Source organism: Pongo pygmaeus, chromosome 5 (genome assembly GCF_028885625.2).
Source record: "Pongo pygmaeus isolate AG05252 chromosome 5, NHGRI_mPonPyg2-v2.0_pri, whole genome shotgun sequence".
NCBI classification, from domain to species: domain Eukaryota; kingdom Metazoa; phylum Chordata; class Mammalia; order Primates; family Hominidae; genus Pongo; species Pongo pygmaeus.
Genome location: NC_072378.2, coordinates 105,283,796 through 105,305,261, shown reverse-complemented (window position 1 = coordinate 105,305,261; position 21,466 = coordinate 105,283,796). Strand labels below are relative to the sequence as shown.

The window sequence follows — 21,466 nt, the reverse complement described above, 5'->3', positions numbered from 1 at the left end:
CCTCTCTTGGAGACCATATGTGGGTGGTGGTTGCTTTGATAAGCAACTTGAGGTGGGGTAGAGACAGCCAAGCGGCAGTAAATGATCACTAGCCTGTCTTCTTCGGAGGATGACTCTTCTTAACTGAGTGGGGCACAAAGTTTGAGGTCAGAGGAGAGGCTGAAGGCTGCCCTGGAAGTCCTTCTATGTCTCTGCTCACCCTCATTCTCCCAAGGGCCTAGGGTTCTGAATTAGAGCATGAGTTAACACAGTGTAAATTCTACAGTTGCCCTGAAAACAGTCTACAGTGTCAGAGGTCAAAGAGTGCTCTGGTATTTATTCTGGAGGTGGCACTTCCATTCTGAGATAGTTCAAATACTTCCTTTCTCTGCATTGTCTATGGAAAAAGTTGACTTTGCAGTCAACTGATGAATATGAATCTTGTATTGTCTTAGCTGTGTGATGACTTTGAACTCATTCCCTTAAAGCTGCTGAGATTCCTTTTCTTCATCTGTAAAATGGTCTTTGCTATAAGGATTAAAGGAGACAACACATTGGTAAACAGAAGTGCAACTAATGCGGCCAATGGGAGGGGAAAGGGTGCTCTACCATCTTCCCTCCCACTCCATCTCACTCCAGGCGCAGACAACCTACTGCTGGCAGCCTCCTGCACTGTCTGTGCTCTCAGGGCCCAGAGGAACTGGGCACCGGAACGGCTGACTGAAAGGGAAGAGAGGATGATACCTGAGGTTTGATTTGTCCTTTGGTACCACAATTCCCACATTTTCTTTAGGTCCTGCTAAATTGAAGTTTTCCCTGCTAATGGGTGCCCCTGTAGACTCTAGAGTATCTCTACTTACTTATGAGTAGGAAGGCCGTCAGAGTGGTTAAGAACGAGCATTGGTATTGGAGAGACCTAGGTTTGAATCCTGGCTCTACTTTTTCACTTTTTGTGAAGTCCTGGGCAAAAGTGAGCCCCAGATTTCCTTAACTATAAAATCGGGATATTAGTTCTAGATAGTTTCCTGATACACTGAAAAAAAACACCAATAAGCATTAACATTATCATTAGGGGGTCTGCTGGGTCAAGTGCTCCTGGGTTGCTCTTTAAAAATCCCTCACAGTGGCAGAAGGAGGAGACAATGCCTGCCAGTCCCTGCGTCAGGTGACAGCCAGGGAAGGCACGAGGTGGGGTCTGGAATTAGGACTTCTGGGCTGTAGTGGGCTATGCCCCCGTGTTTGCACAAAGTTTGTTATCAATAGCGTGCGTTCTCCCAGAATTGAGGATTCTCAGATTGCCCAAGGAGAGGGTATCCGGGATCAGATGCAGAAAATGATTATGACACATCACTATGAACAGAAATGGTGAACTAAGGGTGAGGCATGGAATTGGGACCATATCACAAAAGAGATGGAGGACACAAGTTTATAATAGTTACCATATCACTTAGATTCAGGACGTGAAGGACTTTCTGGTCACACCTATTCTTTCTTCCAGGACTTTTTGGAAGGCAGGGATAGAAAACACAGTGGGCTCACACTATACCCCTGATGGCTGGGGCTATAAAGTCTCTTCTGGGTGGTCCAGGAAGCAAGACCAGAACACATGCCACTGCTAGCCCAAGGATGATGACATGCAACTATTAAATTTTCATGGGTTTGAGGTCAAGCATCTTGTCTAGTATCTTTTTTTCCCATAAACAGTAGGTGCTCAATAAACAAGCATGACAGCAGGAGGGGAAATGAGGAACAGGCAGGATAAATAAAATACCCCTGATGAGTCCCAGGCCTCTTAATCTTGGTCCTTTCTCAATCGGTAAATATCAAATAAGGGCTCAGCCGTTGTCCTGCCAACACCTCCAAAGCATCTCCACAGTCCGGATGCTAAACCACCCAGTGTCCACCAGGGGTCCTGGGATGAAGGGAGACGTGTTTCTTTCACGGTCATCATGATCGATTACTTCTTCCCTTCAAGTCCAGAGTCGCAGGCAGTGGACGTAAGGCCACCTCCAGCCCTCTGCTTCCAAGACTGGGGAGAGGCAAGGTCTCCCTTCGCCGCCGTAACCAGCCCGGGAACAGGAAGGCTGGGAAAGTGGGGGACTCCATCAGCAAGGAAACCCTGGGGCTTCACTCTCCTACAGGCAGTCCTGCGAGCGCGGCCAAAGCGAGGCAGGGCGCTGGGGAAGGCGCGGGGCCCCGGCCTCGGTGGAAGGACGTGTCCCCGGCGCAGAGGCCACGCGGGCGGCCGGGCGTGGGCAAGCGCGTAGCCGCCGTGCTCCTCCGTGCACCGGGCGGCTCGGGCGCGGCCGGCGCTCCTGCAGAGGGAGCTGTGCGCCGGACTTGGCGCACGCTCGGTGCCGCCCGCTCCCTCTTGCCGCCGCCGCCGCCGCCGCCGCCGCCGCCGCCGGGCCCGCCCGCCGGGGAGGGGCTCCCGGCCTCGCAGACAGCGGCTTCCTGCTTTCTGCACGTCCTCGCCGCCGCGCCGCCAGTCGGTTTGTGCTAGCTCTGGCCGTGAGCCGGCCGCCCGCTGCCGCCGTCCGCCCCGCAGCTGCCTGCGCCGCAGCCGCGTCTCGCGGCCAGCCCGGCTCGCTCAGGTCTGCTCCTGGAGCCCGCGCCCCTCCACGCTGCCCCCTGCCTGTCCCCGGCCATGCTGTCCCTTCAGTACCCCGACGTGTACCGCGACGAGACCGCCGTAAGTACCCCTGCCCCCGCCCACAGGGCTCCCGGGCAAAGGTGCCCAGCCTGCCTGACCCGTGGCACCCGCAGCCCCTGTCCCTGTAGGCCCTCGACCCCCGCGTCCCTCCCCTCCCCCTCGGCCTTTGTTTGGGAGAATTGGGCCGGGGACGCGGGGCTCCTCTACAGCGCTGGGGTCCCGCGGGCAGTCACTCTGCTAGTGCTGGCGGCGGAGCCTGTGGGCAGCCCCGCCCGGCCGCTTCCTAGAATCAATGGGGTCAAGGGCAGACGCCTGGGTAGGAATGGGTGTCTTCAGGGAGTGGAAAGACAGACGGTGTCACTGCTTTTTTGACTGGCGAAGCCTCTTGCTTAAATATGGTGGTAGGAGAAGGTGTCCGCTGGGGTGTGGGGGTGTGTGTGTGTGTTTGTGTGTGTGTGTGTGTGTGATGTCACATTTAAAAACGAAGACAAACTTTTAAAACTTACACTTTAAAGTCCTTAGAGTTGAAGCATATTCGTTCGATTTTAAAAGGTGTGTTGAGCGCCTACCCTGTCCCAGGTCGGATGAGGCGCACTGGGGCCTGGGGATGCCAGAGACCCGGACAGAAATGGGGAAGGCGGAGCAGTGACCCCATAGTGTGGCCATGCTGATCCATGTTTTCTTAAACAAGAAAAGGAGTTGAGAGAGGGTGAGAGGAGGTCTTAGAAGGGAGAGGGGTTGACCTTTTTCAGAATGAGTAAGTTTTGTCTAGTGGCGGAGTTGACCACCATTTGCCTAAGCTGCAGATGAACTCAGGGTAACTGTTGAGATCCAGTAGGCGGAATTCTGGGCAGACACCTTTTTTGTGTAAACGTGAATTAGGAACTGGATTGCATCCACATGTTGTGGCCATGATTCTCTTACTAATAGCTACGTTTCTCAGATTACTTAAAATATAATCAAAATAAGTATATATTTGTGTGATACAGTTTTAATGTTTTTCTGTTTACTTTCCCAATTTATGCCAGAAAGTGTTTACTTTAAAGCACGTGTTACATTGGGGTAAAGGGTGCTGACGCTTTAGAGTAAAAGACATACTGTTTTAAATTAAGACTTCCAAGTGACACTGATGCATTCATTCATGGTTTCTTTGACCAGTGGCCATCTGGTAACCATGTTTTCTCAGTCTGCTCAGCTGCTTGCTTATTAAATTTACCCTAACAGCTCAAGAAGCTCTATTCCTGTGGTTTAAAGGGTTGTTTCCTTTGAATATGGGAGTAAAGTGATCCTGCTGGAATGGAGAAAGAGGCTGGACTAAACGAAAAGACCAGAGCGCTAGTTCTGGTTCTGTCATTCACTAGTTAGGTGACTTTTAGCAGCTCTTTTACCTGTTATGGGCCTTTTTTCTCATATGAGAAATATTTGGACTGACCATAGGGCTTACTTGCTTCTGCAGTAGGAATGTTGTCATTCATTCATTCATTCATTCACATGACAGTCTAGCTCTGCAGTGTTCCGGACTAGTAATGGGAAGCCAGGTGACTATCTTGGTTCTGGTTCTTGAGGATCAGAATATAAAGAATTACCCATTCTGTGGTTTGATAAGTGCAGTTTTAAGTTTGTTTTTAGAGTTACTTGTTAGTTTTTCACCACTCTGGGTTCCTAAATCCTACAGTTTATTTATCTATGTTTGATAGTTCATGAGAGGTTTAAGTGGGGATTTTATGAAGACATCTAAAAGATTATAAACAACTCGGAAGGGTATACTGTGGATTTTAATACACTCCAGTTCCTTCTCATTAAGCAACTCATGATAACTCTAAGCCTCGTGGCCAAGGGAATGTAGTTCTGGCCCAGTCTGGATCCTGTTCTGTGGCTCCTTGATAGCTTACGGTGGAGTATCTTTTTTTTTTTTTTTTTTTTTTTTTGCATTAAGGTTTTGGTTACTAAGCCCTAGGCTTGACTTAGGTATTTGCTTAAATGATAGCCTTTGATTTCTAGGATGGGTTTGTTTCTCCCCAGCATGAGCTGGGGATTGCAGTAGCTCTCTGTCTCTTTCACTTGAGCACCTTCAGCCACATGCTCAGTACTCTCCTGCTGAAAGCGTTGGAGCATTGAAACCATTTTGGTGAGTTCTGCATTTTTGGGCAGAAATTTGGAAGCCATGACGCTTCTTGTGCAATACCATCAACCACTGCTTAAGAGAGTTGCTATCAGGAAATTCAGGCCTGTCACAGGGGACTCACACTCTGATAGAAGAGGATTTAGGGTGAGAGAAGAACACAGAAGAGGATGGGACTAATTTCCATCAGGAGGAGGAGGAGGTATTATGTGAATTGAGTCTGGAAGTTGACCAGTTGGGTAAGGGACAAAGGACATTCCTGATCCTGTGACTAAAATAAAGCCATAGCTATGCAGGCCTGGATGGTTGTGGAATTGCATTTGTTTGTAGGGTGGCAAGAAGGGGATTCTGAACAGACCATCAACAGATAGATAAATTTGCATGGGGCTGGCAGGTTTGATGGGTCCTACCTGCTGTGTGTACGAGTCTGCACTTTATCCTGAAGGCAGTGGGTGAGTTGTTGAACAGTACAAGTAAAATCTCGAACAGGATTAAGTAGTACAGTACCTTATCAGGGCTCTATTTTTAAAGCCTCTTGGGGAGATCAAGAATGATTAGCAAACTTAAATCAGGTGGAAGAATTTGATTCAAGGGAAGTGGCTATAAGACACATCCACCTCATTTGTAGGGTATGGTCTTAGAAAAAATTGGAAGTGGGGAGTTGTGGCTCCTGGGATTAACTATGGAATTGTCCTAGAGAGAATCAGTTTCTTGTCCTAGTTAAAAATATCTGATCAATAACTTCCATCTGCTGTAGATGATGGTGCCCGCTCTGGGCAGATAAGGCTGCTTGGTGTAAATTTCTAGATATGCCTGAATTTACTAACATAATCCAGGAACATTTTTTAAGTGTCTATTCTGGCCCCTCTGATGAGTGTTTGGGGAAAAGGGTGGGCTGACTGCTTTAGTCCCAGGTCTGGTTCTGAACTTGGTATGGTTCTGGGCATGTTAACCAACCTTGTCCCTGCTGTTGCTCCTAGAAGTGTATGATTGAAAGATGCTTTACAATTCAAAATGTTCTGATTTCTTAATGCTAGGAAAAGAAGATTGTTATTTTAAGCCTATTTTATAACCACTTCAAGGTGTGTGAAATGTAAAAGACTTGCAGATGAGAAGAAAAGATAAAAAGCTGTTGTTCGGTGGTGACAATCTGCCAAAATTTAGAGAGGTCAGAATTGAAAATTGGTAACTTTATGAAGACCCATCAGGAGAGGCTTTAGTTGGGTTTTATGTTCCTTGCTCTTGTTTTTATGTCCCTTGCTCAGTCAGTTGTTTAATGAAAATATACACAGAGTGTTCTGGCTTACCTGCCCATTTATCCAGTTGTGCATTTCCCCAGGAGTTCTTTCACCTGGCATCAGACAAGGACAGATGTGGAGAGCCAGGTGTTGTAAGGGCCAGGGAGATTGTTCTCACACAGCCAGCGCCACACTGGCACTAGAGCAGCACTAGGTTTTCTTTAGGGAATAGCCCTTACCTTCTGGCATTATAGAACAAAGCAAGGAGACAGATTAAAAATTCATCTGAGATAAAGGTAGTCTTCCCAACAGCTTTATACAAGAAGCCTTAACTAGAATGTTGGAGTGGTTCAGAGACTTGATTGGCAAGACATTGTCAGTGTGGTTTTATTAATGGGGTTAATCTTTTTTTTTTTTTTTTTTTTTTTTTTGAGATGGAGTCTTGCTGTGTTGCCCGGGCTGGAGTGCAATGGCGTGGTCTCAGCTCACTGCAACCTCTGCCTCCTGGGTTCAGGAGACTCTCCTGCCTCAGCCTCCCGAGTAGCTGAGATTACAGCACCTGCCACCATGCCCGGCTAATTTTTAAATTTTGAGTAGAGACAGGATTTCACCATGTTGGCCAGGCTGGTCTTGAACTCCTGACCTCAGGTGATCCACCCACCTTAGTCTCCCAAAGTGCTGGGATTATGGCTGTGAGCCACTGCACTCTGTCCTAATGGGGTTGATCTTGATGGTATCGGGTGGAGAGATTTTGTAATGATTTTTACTGCTGGATAATTTCTTTTGGCATAATCACTTGAGGAGTGGTGAAAACTGCTTCTACTTGCTCCTTCAAATGCCTTCAAGTGGCTTCTAAGGCCAGGCCTTAGAAGCTCCAGAAAGCTTCCTTCAGCCAGGTTCTACTTACACTAAGCAGTTTTATTTCTTCCAATATCATGGTAACCTGAATGGGTGATGCTTTTGCACCTTCTTTTTGTAAACAGTGGAAAAAAGCATTTCATAACAATAAATAAAAAGGAAGAAAGGCATTAGTTTTAAAATGTTTTGCTATGGCATTTAAGTCAGCTTTTTGAACTTACGTCAATTAGAATCATTATACTACATATTAGTAACTTGCTTTGTTTAGACATAAAAGCAAACCTGGGCTATATTGCAGGGAGATTTTCTAATCATTGGGAAGCTCAGGAACAGGAGAATGAGCGCGTGTGTGTTAGCCCCCTCCCTGACGTGCCCTTCTTGTGTGCCCACTGTATTGTCCACTGTATTGTGTCATTCTCTGCTTGGCTGCTGACAGCACGTTTTCAAGTTTCTTTAGCACAGTGGCAGGTCTTTGTTTTGTGTTGTAGGGACAGAGCGGTTTCCTGTTCTGACCTTTCATCTTTCTTTCCTCTCTAGCTAAAACATTCTTTTCATGAAGGGTGACTTGACACCTTTGAGAACCTGCCAACTTTGGTTCATGTGGTAATTTGGGCAGACACGTTGTCAGTGAGCCAATTAGTATTTTTGTCCATCCCTTGCCTATTTCTCCATTACATTAAAAAAAATACCAGTTTTAATTGGGGTTAGAGAGTAATTATCTAATAACTCATTTTGTTTTTTACAGGTACAGGATTATCATGGTCATAAAATTTGTGACCCTTACGCCTGGCTTGAAGACCCCGACAGTGAACAGACTAAGGTAATTTGGTTTCTAATTAAAGAGAAGGCAGCCTTAGTAGCTAGCACCAAACTCTAAATGTCAGTAACTATAGCTTTTCCTTTCTGGTGTTCTCCTGTGTTTTCTGCCATGGGATGGTGAGTATACCTGTTGTTACCACTACTTTTTGTCAAATGATTTATGGGAAAAAGACAAAAGCATGGCTTAGTCCCAGAGAAAATCATGTGAGTGTTTCAGATAATGTTTATGGTTCATAGTGACACTGATGAGCTATTTTAAATGAAAATATCAGAAAGAAAACTGATTTTTGCCAAAAGAAAAAACGAAAACCTAGATAGAAATGATGTTAAAGGAAAAAATTGCCTAAATATTTTTTTCCAAAGAAAAGGAAATCTTGTATATGAAATGAATATTAGGTCTTGAAAACTGAACACTGTCCTTAAATTGCTTATTGATGTCAACACAACAACAATGAAACAAAAGCTAAGTAGTGAAGGGGCAGAGGGGAGCATTTTCTGCCCTGAAAACATAAAGCTTTCATATTCTTTTGGAGAAACAGTACTTCAAGGATCCTGCTGAAGTCCATTCAGTAATGAAGGTGGCCCTAAGTCCCGTGTCCCACAGATATTTTTCCCCTTTTGGAGTGCCTAGGACTTGTCACTTATGTATACTTTTTTTTTTTTTTTTTTGTGGACAGACCCTTACTCTGTCACCCAGGCTGTAGGGCACTGGTGCGATCTTGGCTTACTGCAACCTCTGCCTCCTGGGTTCAAGCAATTCTTGTACCTCAGCCTCCCGAGTAGCTGGGATTACAGGCATGTGCCGCCACACTCGGCTAGTTTTTGTATTTTTAGTAGAGACGGGGGTTTCACCATGTTGGCCAGGCTGGTCCCGAACTCCTGGCCTCAAGTGATCCTCCCGCCTCGGCCTCCCAAAGTGTTGGGATTACAAGTGTGCACCATCGCGCCCAGCCCATTTATGTATACTTTCTGTAGTTAATTAAGTTTGCTTGGTTGGGGGAATGTGTTTTTCAAGTTCATCTTAAGTTCTTTGATTCTTCTATTTATAACCATAGTACATAATACTTAGTACATATTTACAGTTTCTAATATGTTCAGCATCCCGAAATTTATTCGAGCTTCTTTAGAGTCGCAGGGTACGTTTCCCGTTTAAAAAAAAAAAATGTTAAATGGCACTCTAAGTAGTTTTTCAGGCCAGTCTTCAAACGCCTGTGTCTTAACTCCGCCTGTTTCTCGCGGTCCCTTGCCACCGTATATACCAGTGTTCTCTGGAGACCTGAATTCAGATTTGCCAGGAAAGCATCCCTTCCTGATGTAGAATTGCCCGTCTCACCACTGGGACAAGGAAAGGGATAGAGTGAAGAGCTTAGCCAGAGCATGGTGGTTTATGGAGAAAAGAGAGAAAGTAGAGGCAGGGGAGTAAACCACATGATCATCTCTTTCTTCCTTTAGTCTCAAGCACTGGCTCACCTGCTTTCTGCCATCCTCACCTGTTCTTTGTGAGTAGTGTCTCTCCTTTGCCCACTACAAAGCTCTTATGACTTCTTTTTATCCCTTGTCCCTAAAGTAAGCACACTGCTATTTTGAGATTTCCTAATGGTTTTTACTTTTATCTGCAATCCTACATTCTTTCTCTAACTCCCTTCAAGAAAGACAAAGATCTCATGGATGAGAATCGTTGATATTTGGGGTTTAATTTTTCTTTCCAGAAGCACTGGGTTATAGTAGTGGATGGGCAGAAATTCCAAAGTGAGAAACACCTGAGTATCTTTAGGAATGGTGAAGGCTGTAGCTCTGCAGGTAAGTCTGAGGGGACAGAGAACAGGTGTGGGGTTACCTCCCCACTTCATCCCTGCCATAGATTACCTTGATTGTTCAACACTGGGCTGACTGAGACAGAGGGATTGGGTCTGGGAGTGGAGAGTCACACGCACCTGCATAACCTGTACTGGCTAGAAAGCACCAGGGAAAGGATGAAGTTCCTGTGCATCTCTTGGAAAACTGTCCCTAAGGACCTGATGATTTCTTCACCTGAAGTATCAGCTATAACCTGGATTTCTACAGCCTTTGATGGTGATTGAGTGATTTAGCACTGTCGAAATGACCCAGGTTTTATCTGTTAGTGAATGTATACCTTGCTGTTCCTTAGTTGATAATGACAGGTTCGTGGATGACAAGCCACTTATTAGTGGATATCAAGCTTCCAATTAGTGGATGAAACTGCTAATTAATGATCTTATAGTCAGCACTTGATAGAAACTAAGACATTGGAGTATACACTGTTTTTGTGGTATACATTTCTTGGATGCTTACTGTGTGCCAGGCACTTTACCGGGAGTTCTGCATACCCTGTTTCATTTAATTCTCTTAATTAAAAAAAAAAAAAAAGTGTGTGTGTGTGTGTGTGTGTGTGTGTGTGTATAAAACCAGAGACTTAGATAAATCAGCGTATATTCCTCACTAGGGAGATGGACCTCATGTCCAGGGCAAATTGTATAGTTGGGATATGCAGGCAAGGAGAATGCTCTTCCGTCAGCCCTGCTTTTTTACATTGCTTTCGTCATGGAGGCAGCATCTCTCCGATCGCTGGGGGAATGCTAAATTAGCATTTATTCTTCCTGGCCTCTTTACCCATGTGGTACCAGGTAGTCTATATTGCATAATTTGCTCCCCTTCCTGATAGTGATACTTTCTTCTCTTTACTTTTCTGGCTTGGTTTTGCAACCCAGGGGTCCAGGTAGAAGCAATATTCTTGTAATCTCAGTCTCCCCATCTTACTCCATCTTATTGTGTCTTCACCCTTTTAGCTGAATGTTCTAGAAGTTGTTACTGAGTTGCTGAAGAAGAAATACACAAAGAAAAGAAAAATTTACACCTTTCAAGGGGTAGCTGCCTTAACTGTAACTGATTGTCAGGTCTGGCTTTCACAGAACTGTCCTGGAGCTTGGGCACATGAGTTAGCTAAATGTAGAATATCAGTGGCATTTATCTAATAACTTTTTATTCTCCCTGAGTGCCGCCCTGGGCAAAATGAGAGTCACAACAACTCCATTTCCTTCACAGACCTTGAGAAGAGAACTCTAACAGGATTGGAAAAAAGTATTTTTATTTATATTCGTTCCTTCTGAAAAATAAGATAAAATAACAATTTGTTTCAGAGAGGATGAAAGGAATATAAATGTAGATTTCTTTTCTGGGACATGTGAGTTCCCACTTTCCATTCTCTCACTGACTAGTTGGAAGTGACCCCATTACACCTGCTGATTAAGGGGCTATGGCAATTAGAACAGAAATCCTTCAGGATTGTAGGATAAGAATCCTGGAAATGTCACCACCTTCTCCGCCTGTCAGAGTACTGTTTCTTTCCTTGGCAGGAAAGATTTAAACCTTAAAGGACTTCTGATCATCTCTAGGATATTTAAATCCTAGGATTTCTATGTAGGTATTTTAGTGTCACAGAGATCAGCGGAGAACAAAGTTTGTGTAGGAAAACGTCTGCTTTCCCAGGTGCCCTTCATTGTCTGTCCCGAAGTCTTTTTGTTTGTTTGTTTCTTTGCTTGCTTGCTTTTGTTTTTGGTCTCTGGGGTTAACCTTAAAAGTGCCTAGCATGAGGAGTTTCTGTTCTTTCTGGTGTCAGTTTCGGTGTTGGTCAAGCCTAGGTCTGCCTGGATCATGTGCTTTCCCTAGCGCGGATCCAGAGGCAGCCTCTGGAAGAACTAGTGCTGAGCTAGGTGAGCAGAGACTGATCTGTCTGATTGCCTTTCCCCATCTGGCCACTACGTTTTCAGGCTAAAGGAGAGCCATTGGGGTGGAAGCTTGCTCCCAGGAAATTGCAGTACGTGAGGGGTTAGTTAAATGTCTCTAAGCCAAAAGCCAGCAGTTAAAGTTTACTGATGGAGCTGTTGATCCCCAGAAATTACAGGTATAAAAGGCTGGTTTTGGTGTACAGTGTTCTTTGAAAACTTTATAAAGTTTTCAAAGTTCTTTGTACACCAAAGAACACTTTGGTGTACAGTGTTCTTTGAAAACTGGGATATCTGTTTGGATAATTCCTTCATTCTGTGAGTTGGCAGGCATTTCTGATGTTGCTTCTGTTGCAAGGCAGTATGAGGAATGAAGTATTTGCTGGATGGTACCAGAAGTCAGAAGATACAAATTGCAGTCTTTGGTCTTCTGTTTTCTTGTTCTATGACCATAGCAAGTGGTCATGAATACTACCTGGTCTAGTATTCATTTTCTTCATCTATAAAGAGTTAAAGTAATATTCATTAATTTAGCTCCCTGTTATAACAACACCCAAGTGAGAAAATGTATGTAAAAATCTATATACAGCAAAGCTCCAGTCAAACGAAGACGGTGCTGCTTGGGCATTGCAGCTTCCATGTATCAGGGTACATACTTTCTGACTCTGGTCTCCTAATTGCTTAGTCAGAATGTTTGACTTTAAAGACTCTTGCCTCTTTTTATTTTTATCCACAAAACTAAGCTGATTTTCCTTTTGAATTCTAGATTTTTCATGAAAAGATACATTCTGAACATTGTTTTTTCATTGGAACTGTGACTTGTAAGTGTGGTTTTATTGTTCTCAAGTGTAGTGATGAAACAAGGCCAAAGATTACTTAAAGGCAGTAGCCTTAAAGTAGCGTCTTTTAAATTGATACCTTGTGAACCCCACTGGCAAAGCTGGCCTGTGAGACGCCTTCTAACCATTCATTCATGTCCCATATAAGGGCCTGGATTGAGAATTACTGCTGTATGTATCCCTGCTGTAGTAGATGTGGGAAATGTGTTTAGTAACTATTTTACCACATATTATCTCAGTCTCTAAGACTTCTAAGGTCTTAAAAGTCTTACTACCTTCTGTGGGAATGTTTAGCTTTATTACAGTTTGTAAACATACTTCTCAAAAATTCACAAGTGAAATATGTATTTAGGGAACACCTTTCTTCTGATCTCCAGAAGGGATAATTGTCAAAAGTATGAGGAAGTTGCTGGTACTGGGCTACTCCTAATCACTACATTCCCTTTTCTCCCCACCCCCACCCCCCATCTCCTTTCTCTTGCTTTCTGTAATAGGGTTTTTGATGCAAGCGGCAAAAACTGATTCTGGGCAAGTTAGGCAAATGGGGCATTTATGGCAAGGATATGAAGGCAGCTTGGAATGGACCAAGGGCCAGGCTCTGAGCAGGCAGGAATGTCGCTTTTCACCCAGCATTGCTATGGCTTCAGTGATCTCCAGTCATTCAGCCTGCTGTCTCTTTTTCTGGTGATGGTATCCCAACAGAAGGAGTCTTGATTGCTTTTGTTTTTGGTCTCTGGGGTTAACCTTAAAAGTGCGTAGCATGAGGAGTTTCTGTTCTTTCTGGTGTCAGTTTCAGTGTCGGTCTAGCCTAGGTCTGCCTGGATCATGTGCTTTCCCTAGCCCGGATCCAGAGGCAGCCTCTGGAAGAACTGGTGCTGAGCTAGGTGAGCAGGGACTGATCTGTCTGATTGCCTTTCCCCATCTGGCCACTACGTGGCCAAGCTGTGGGTGTGTGCTCGCCACTTGGCTGTATTGCAGCAGTAAGAGAAGAGATTTGGTAGAAGCCCCAGGGACCCTCTTTGGCTTCTGTAGTGGCAGCAGAGCTACCTGCTCCACTTAGAAGAGAGGGCACTGTGGAGGGAGCATGGATGCTGGCTACCCCAATGCCACATGCCTGCAGGTTTCATTCTCTCTCTTTTCTCCATATGTGCTTAATTTCCTCCTACTTCTTCACCTTTCCTCCTCTCTCCTTAGTTTATCTAGGTGCCCACTGTGCTGAGTATTGGGTTAAATAAGGGGGATGCGGTGTCATAAGTAAGACAAATGCCCATACCAGCATGCAATTTGCCTTGTAGCTTGGGAGGACCAGAGATTGAAGATGGGCATGCCACTTGATCTCTGAGCTGCTAGAGACTGGAGCAGAAAGGAGGCCAAGCCACATCTTGTAGCACAAGCTTGTCTAGCCTGTGGCCCACCGGCTGCATGTGGCCCAGGATGGCTTTGAATGTGGCCCAACACAAATTCGTAGACTCTTAAAACATGAGATTTTTTTTTTGCGACTTTTTCTTTTTCTTTCTTTTTCTTTTGTTTTTTTTTTAAGCTCATCAGCTATCATTAGTATTAGTGTATTTTATGTGTGGCCTGTGACAATTCTTCTTCCAGTGCGGCCCGGGAAAGCCAAAAGACTGGACACTCCTGTTGTAGAGGCTAAGACTCCAGCCCCATTGGTTCGCTATCAGGGAAAGCTCCATTTTAGAAAAGCACACCCTAAATCATTGATGAATTGTTTCAAGTACTTGTATACATTTAATGTTACTGTTGTCTCTGTAACCAGTTACTCAGCTTTGGTTTTAGTCATCTGCAGTTTTTCAGTGAAAAATGCTGGCATCAGATACGGTATTTTTGGGAAAACAGCTGTTGAAAAGTGAACATCTAAAGAACTACGATAACTGATTTCTCTCAACTTCTTTTTTGTTTTGTTTTGTTTTTTAAGATGGAGGCTTGCTCTGTCACCCAGGCCGGAGTGCAGTGCAGATCTCCACTGCAACCTTCACCTGGCGAGTTCAAGCAATTCTCATGTCTCAGCCTCCTGAGTAGCATGAGTAGGTGGGACTACAGGCATCCGCCACCACACCTGGCTAATTTTTGTATTTTTAGTAGAGACAGGGTTTCACCGTGTTGGCCAAGCTGGTCTCAAACTCTTGACTTCAAGTGATCCGCCCACCTTGGCCTCCCAAAGTGTTGGGATTACAGGCATGAAACACCGCGCCCGGCCTTAACTTCTTTTTTTCCCCCACCATGTTTAGGTGCCTAATTCACCATCTCATTCTGCCATGTTCAGGGGAGAAAGTGCTTAGCCATAAAAATCACCCGGGCACTTGTTAAAAATACAAATGCTGAAGCTTCAGTCTGGAGCATTGGATTTCAGTATAAATCTGTTTTCCAAGAGCCCCACTCCTCACCCTCAGGTAATTCTTCAGACCCAGAAAAGTTTGGGAAAACTGCCCTAGGGAATACTTAGATTACTTGATTAAAGAACAATTATAATACCTTTCATTTTTTTTAGGGCCTATTCATAAGCAGCTAAGTTCTAATAGATGCCTCACTGTTGTTTATAGCATCTTTGTAAATTAGTGTTAATGGTTCCAGTTTTTCTCATTGGGGGAAATCAAGGCATGTGACGAAATTTCTGAGACTCTTCCAGATACTCTGACCATTTGAATCAGCTCTTCGTTTAATCATATACATGACTCCCTGGAGCTCCAGTTGTACCTCCATAAAATCTCATAACTTTCTACTTGCTCTTGTCCATGCTAACACCTCCCTGGGTCCTGCATACATTGCCACTGAGCTAGATGTTCAATAACTTCCTAACTTGTCTCTTTTCTTCCAGACTTTTCTTTTTACTCTGCTCCCTCTAGCAACTAATGAGAACCCTTAGCAATGTTGGAACCTCTGCCCGTTCATAGGAAGGCAGTGTGTATAGTTGTTAAATGAGCAACTTTAGAGGTAGAAAGGCAGGATTGAATCTTAGCTCCATAATTTTATTAGACATTGGTCATGTTGGTTTTTTTTTCTTTCTTTCTTTGAGATGGAGTCTTGCTCTGTCACCAGGCTGGAGTGCAATGGTGCGATCTCGGCTCACTGCAATCTCTGACTCCCTGGTTCAAGCGATTCTCCTGCCTCAGCCTCCCGAGTAGCTGGGATTACAGGCATGCGCCACCACACCCAGCTAATTTTTGTATTTTTAGTACAGGCGGGGTTTCACCATATTGGCCAGGCTGGTCTCAATCTCCTGACCTTGTGATCTGCCTGCCTTGGCCTCCCAAAGTGCTGGGATTACAGATGTGAGCCACCACGCCCAGTCCAACAATTGGCTGTGTTTTTTAGCCTCATTTTTCTGACTTGTAATTTGGAGAAAACCACCTCATATAATTGTTAACATTAAACGATACTGTTTTTGAGCCATTTAGCAAAGTAGCAGGCACATAGTAAGTGCTTAATAAATGCTCACCATTGCACTCGTTATTGAGCCATTTAAATAGTATGGAAATTATGGTTTTTGATAATTTGAAAGACTTCATCCTTAGAGTTATCTGGGACAAGTTCTTTTATTGCAATTAATTCTTGGGTTTTTTCCCCCCATTTTGTTTCACAGTCATTGCTCTGTTCAGTTCTGCTTTCTTTTTGGATCAATTTTAGTCCTTTGTATTTCTTAGTAAATTATTCATCTCATTGAGATTTAAAAATTACTAGCATGAAGTTATGTGTAATATGCTTTTAAAATGACTTTATTCTCCTAATCCATGGTTATATTTGTTTATAATTTCTAAATTTAAGTATCTGTAGCATCATCTTTGCTTGATTAGTTTAGCCAGAGCTTTGGCTAAATGTGCTTTTTTTTTTTTTTTCTTTTTTTTCTTTTTTTTTTAAAGCAGATCTAGGAAGTCTAAGTTTCATGCTTAAAAGTTTCTAGTTCATTGATTTCTTATTTTCTCTTGTTATTTTAAAGTTTTTTATTTTAATGCTTAAAGTTTATTCTTTCTCATAAAACACCTTTATTGTAGAGAACTTGCTCAGTCATCCCCAGCCAGCCCTGGAGCAAGCTTCTGGTCAGCTCTCCTCTTTCCAGCCTGCTCATGGTCATCCAGTCTCATCTCGTTCAGAAAACTAGAGGCTTCCGAGGAAAGCTGTGTTAGTCAGGACACTTTATTACTGGTACCTGAATCCCAACTCAGACCAGCTCACATAAAAAGAGGAGCTGAGTGGCTCACGTTATTGGGGTTCAGGGTATAAGTGCCTTTAGGCACAGTCTGATCCAGGAGTGCATGTGGTATTTTTGGGAACCTGTCTTTTTCTCTTAGGTCATCTGCTTTTCTCTGATAATTTTATTTTTCCAGCAGCCACTCCTATGTGGTAGAGAAAGATGGGTCTTGTCTCTTTGGGTTTCTCACAGTCCTTGTAGCCCCAAGTGTCTTAAGTTGAGATAACTTCTCTCTTCAAATACTCATCTCTTTCCCTAAAAAAGGATTCTGATTGTTTTGCCTGGGTTTACTACTATTACTATTTTGTTGACTATTGCCTGTGGGTTAGAATTGATGGAAAGACTTTGCTTATGAAAATGAACAGGGTTTACTTATATAAAGAACGTGGAAGGGAGTTAGCATAGTTAGAATATAGACAGAGGTGTCTGTCACATTATCTATGACAGATGAGGTTCAAGCGAACAGTACCCAGAATCCTCACTGAGAATGCTCAATTGCAGATGATACGATCTGATGGAGAAAGAGGGTAAACCTCAAACTTTCTAAAGGTATAACTGTCACCGTTCCAGCCAGATGTTCCTCATCAGTCACAGTGTGATCACTGCCCTTCAGTACCTGGCATAACCAAGCATGAGCACTCAGTCTCCCAAGCCTGCTTCCTGTACACTCCTGAATTCAGTAGTGCAGGACTGGAAGAGGCTGGCTCCCTGATGTGTGGGTCATGCCAGCAAGCCCTGAGATCAGCCGCAGCCTCACCTGCTTGAGGTCCTGCCCAGCCCCGGTCTGGGGGAAGGACATTATGATTGGCCAGCAGCGGTCACACCCTTTCCCCAGCTATCAGTGGGACTTCATACAGCACCAGAAAGAAATAGATGTCACCTCCAACAGTGTTTGCCACATCCCACGAAACTTAATGTGTGATAGTCTTGTTTTTCTTATTTCTTCGTATTTTCTAAGTAATGTTGTTACAGTTTGGATTTCCTCATTGATACAGAATTATTCAGGAGAGGGAGGATATGAGTGTGTTTAATGTCCTTATGATCAGATATTTAGTTAGGTTTGGATTTGAGGTGCAAATCACCTCTTCACCAGGTTTTTGGTCAGGAGAGTATGCACCAAAGAATGGAGCCTAATGGGGTTAAAATTTCAGTTTTGAATGGCTCCCTGGTCATGATGAGTATTGAGAACAAGGCTTGAATATCAGGTCAGAGTGATGGTTTCTGCTTCCTCCCTAATTGATAGTAACTAGTCCCAGTGAGGGAACGAGTTGATTTACCCCCACAGGGACAAGCAGAGAGGTGGAAAGAGGCCTGACAGGCTTCTAGAAGGCCCCGCCTAGTCTGCTGGTCATGTGCAGCTGGAAGCTTACTATGAGCCCTTTTCACTCAAGAGCAGATGGTCCCAGAGAGAAAAGATGGGACCACTCTGGGTTTTTTGTGTTAAAGTTGAGCCCAAAAGATTTTGGGCTCTCACTGATTGAACTAGAATATTTCTCCACCTTGAGAATGAGTAGGGGGGTGCTTGTGGGCCAGAAAAAGAAAGCACTTCATGTGATGAGGTTAATGGCGTTGTGGTCCAAACTGTGACCTAAACAAGCTTTTCTTTCTGGGGCTTAAGTTTCCCCCTTTGTTGTCTAATGGGCTGCTAATTTTTGTAAACATTGAGTAAGTCCTGGAAAATTACGAGCACTCTTTTTTTTTTTTTTTTTAATGGTAGAGATTCCTTGGCATAGATATTAGCCTTGGAAAGTACATTATTCCAATCTTTTATAGTTTCCATTTCTGAATGTGTTTCCTGAAAAGCAGCTGCATCTAATTCTCTTTTGGGCATGACCTACCTTGACTGTCCTGCCCTCCTGGCCCTAAGTCCTACAGCCTCAGGGTGAGCGCCTCTTGGCTGCTTTTTGATAGGGCTGTCCGTGTACTTGGAGAGTCATTTCCAAATTCCAAATTCTGCTAAAGTGAGAGGGGATCCAAGTGTGCTGCCCCTGCCTTTCACTTAGGCTGGGATTATGGTTTTTGCCACTTTCTCCAGAAGCCCCTGATAGTTGCTTAACCAAGTCCTATATCTGTTATTTGTAGCAGATACTCCTCAAAGCCTGTGGGATGTAGATAGCACCACTCTTAGTTTTCATTGGTATTTCAGAAGACGGGAGGTTGATACCCGGGCCTGAGCCAGTCTCTACCTGGAAGTCCCTCCTGGTCATCTTGCTTGCCTGCCTGCCGATGGCACTTGCCCCAGCCCACCCTGCCCTGCCCTGGAAGTAGCTTCCCCTTTATTTGTTCTCCTCTAGCACATATCTTTATCTTTCATTCATCTTGTTAATCACCATGGTGCACATTGTAGTGTTTTGTATAAATATTTATTTAACGAGTAACTCTAGGTATAATTTTTATTCATTTATGTAAGAATTGTAAAAAGATGAGTTTTTTTCAGTGAACAGTATTTTTAATTTACACTTCCATTTAGAAAGGGAAAAGTTAGAATTATATATTCAGATGTGGAGCAATCAGTAAGTGAGCCTATATCCGTATTTCGTAAGTCAATTTTTTAAATTGACAAGTGAAAATTGTATATATTTAGGTGTGTAGCACGTTATTTTGATATATGTAGAAATTGTGAAATGGCTAAATCAAGCTATTTAACATATGCGTAATTACCTCACATACTTTGTGTGTGTGTGTGTGTGTGTGTGTGTGTGTGTGTGTGTGTGGTGAGAATGCTTAAAATCCCTCTTAGCAATTTTCAGGTAGTTACCATGTTGTACAATAGATCTCTTGAACTTATTTCTCCTGTCTAACTGAAACTCTGTGTCCTTTTACCAACATCTCCCCCAACCCCCGCCTCTGGTAAACACCATTTTACTGCTTCTGTGAGTTTGACTCCTTTAAATAAAACGTATAAGTGAGAGCATGAGGTATACATCTTTCTGTGCCTGGCTTATTTCATAGGACTGCAGTATTTTGTGTATTAAAATAGAGTACATGAGGGCACTTTGAAAAAAATTTTCTGAAGACATTAGGAGTAAAGGAATCTCAGCTCCCAAATTAAGGCACCCCTTGCCAGATAGCTTTTCTTTTTCTTTTTTTAATTGCAGTAAGAACACTTCACATGACAGCTACCCTTGTAACAGATTTTTCTGTGCACAATATAGTATTGCTAACTATAGGTACAGTGTTGTACAGCAGATCTCTAGAACTTAATGATCTTGCATAACTGAAGCTTTGCTTTGCTTTTAAGCTTTCTAATAGTCAAGGCACATGAGATATAAGTAAGATTTCTTAGTTTTGAGCAGCTACTCTTTGCTAGGAAAATGTGTTCAGATTTACCTGTTAAATACGTAAATGACCAAGAAGGCATTTCCTTGGTTAAAATATCAGAAATATTATTGGCATTTATGTAACCCTAAATTTAACAAAGCTTCTTTACAGAAATTTTCTACCACCTTCACGAAAAGGATTTGCCCAAGTTATAAAGATGTGTGTTATGAAAAAACTTGAGACTTTTAGGAATTTGGACACTCTGGTTTTACGTCTAGATATTTGACTTGGAAGAGTGCAGTCTTTAATGGTCTATTTAAAGTAATTAGCTAACATTTGTGGGTAGGAGGTGACAAAATTGGATGTACTAATCCTAGAATTATTTGGTAGCATTTTTATGCCTGGCATAACAGTTTTATGAAAATTTTATATGTGAAAAGCCAGTGTGTCTGCTTCAGGGCGAGATGAATTATGTTGCAGTAGTTGTAATTATACCATGAGACATGTAAAAGAAGCAAAGCAAAATAGAGAAACAGCTGGAGAACACAATTCTGCTTTTCCAAGGAAAATGAACTGAGCAATCTGTTGAGCAGCCTCTGACCCTTGGACCCACCGTGGGCCTAAATGCAGCCTCATGCGAATCAGAAGGATCAGGGAAATGACATCTTCAGGGTACCCTCCTTAGAGAATCCCTCAGTGGAAGTGCAGGGGCCAGCCAAGACCCTCAGCATGCTGGGGTCTCAGAGTGGAATCCTTCTTAGGGCTCTGACTAGAATGTTCTGATGAGGCCCTCTGGGAAATAGCCACCAAAACTGCAAACTAACATGTGCTGTGCCCGTTTTCTCTGTTTCCACTCCCATTAAAATGGTTGTTCCTGCCCGTTTTAGAGACCAGCCATTCCTCTCGGCCTTGTCTCTCACCCGAACCACTGTCCCAGCCTCCTAACTGGCCTGTCTCTCTCCACTTTTGCTCCCCTATAGTCTGTTCTCTGTCCAAAGCACGGTAATCTTTCAAAAAAGGTAAATCTCCTTACCCAGTCATGGCTTATTTGCACTTCAATGAGAGATCGAAACATATCTGCCCACCAGGTGCTGTCTGCTGTAGCTCATGTCTGGTCCTCTGGCGTCAGCTCATTCCCAGCCTCACTCACCTCCTTACTCTTCTTCACACCTGCCAAGCTATTCCCCCTGCCAGGACTCCCATACCTGCTGTTTCCTCTGCCCGAAACATTCTGCCCCACCTTGCATGGTTGCTCCCTCTCAGTCCTCAATTTGAAACCTCCTCAGAAGGGCTTTTGTGACCACTCTGCTTAATTAGGTGCCCTCTTTCCCAATGATTTTCAAGATCTGCAAGGAATGGCTGGTTTATAAATTTCCAGACCATTTGTGGATTGAGGTTTTCCCAAACTGTAATGAAGATGCCATAGTAATGTCAAATTGCCATAAAGGTTTTCAGCACTCACTCTTGTTTTCCACACTCTTCTCATTGTGGGCTGGTAGCAAACAGTTCAGGCCAACACTGATCTGTAGTTGACACTTTGGGTATCAAGCAGCATTGCTCTGCTGATTACCCTGTGTGTGTCCTTAGAATCAACCATTCTGCAACCCTCTGGCTTTTTGTGGGTGTGTCCCCAGTAGCATGAGCTCCGTGATGACAGGGATTTTAGCTTGGACTTGTCACTCATCCATCCACAATGCCACGATCAGTGTAAACACACACAAGATTTGTGTTTAGTCCACGTGGATGCTCC

The 21,466-nt window shown here is 43.8% G+C and overlaps 1 protein-coding gene across 1 annotated transcript in view; it reads left to right on the top strand.

Annotated features, from left to right (window-relative positions):
• Positions 1-2,297: 2,297 nt before the first annotated feature.
• Positions 2,298-21,466, top strand: part of PREP (prolyl endopeptidase) — a 121,564-nt gene continuing 102,395 nt past the window's right edge. The window contains exons 1-2 of the mRNA XM_054491549.2: positions 2,298-2,671; positions 7,596-7,670. Coding sequence (XP_054347524.1) covers positions 2,627-2,671; positions 7,596-7,670 — 120 coding nt within the window. The 5' untranslated portion in view covers positions 2,298-2,626. The remainder of the gene's footprint in view (positions 2,672-7,595; positions 7,671-21,466) is intronic.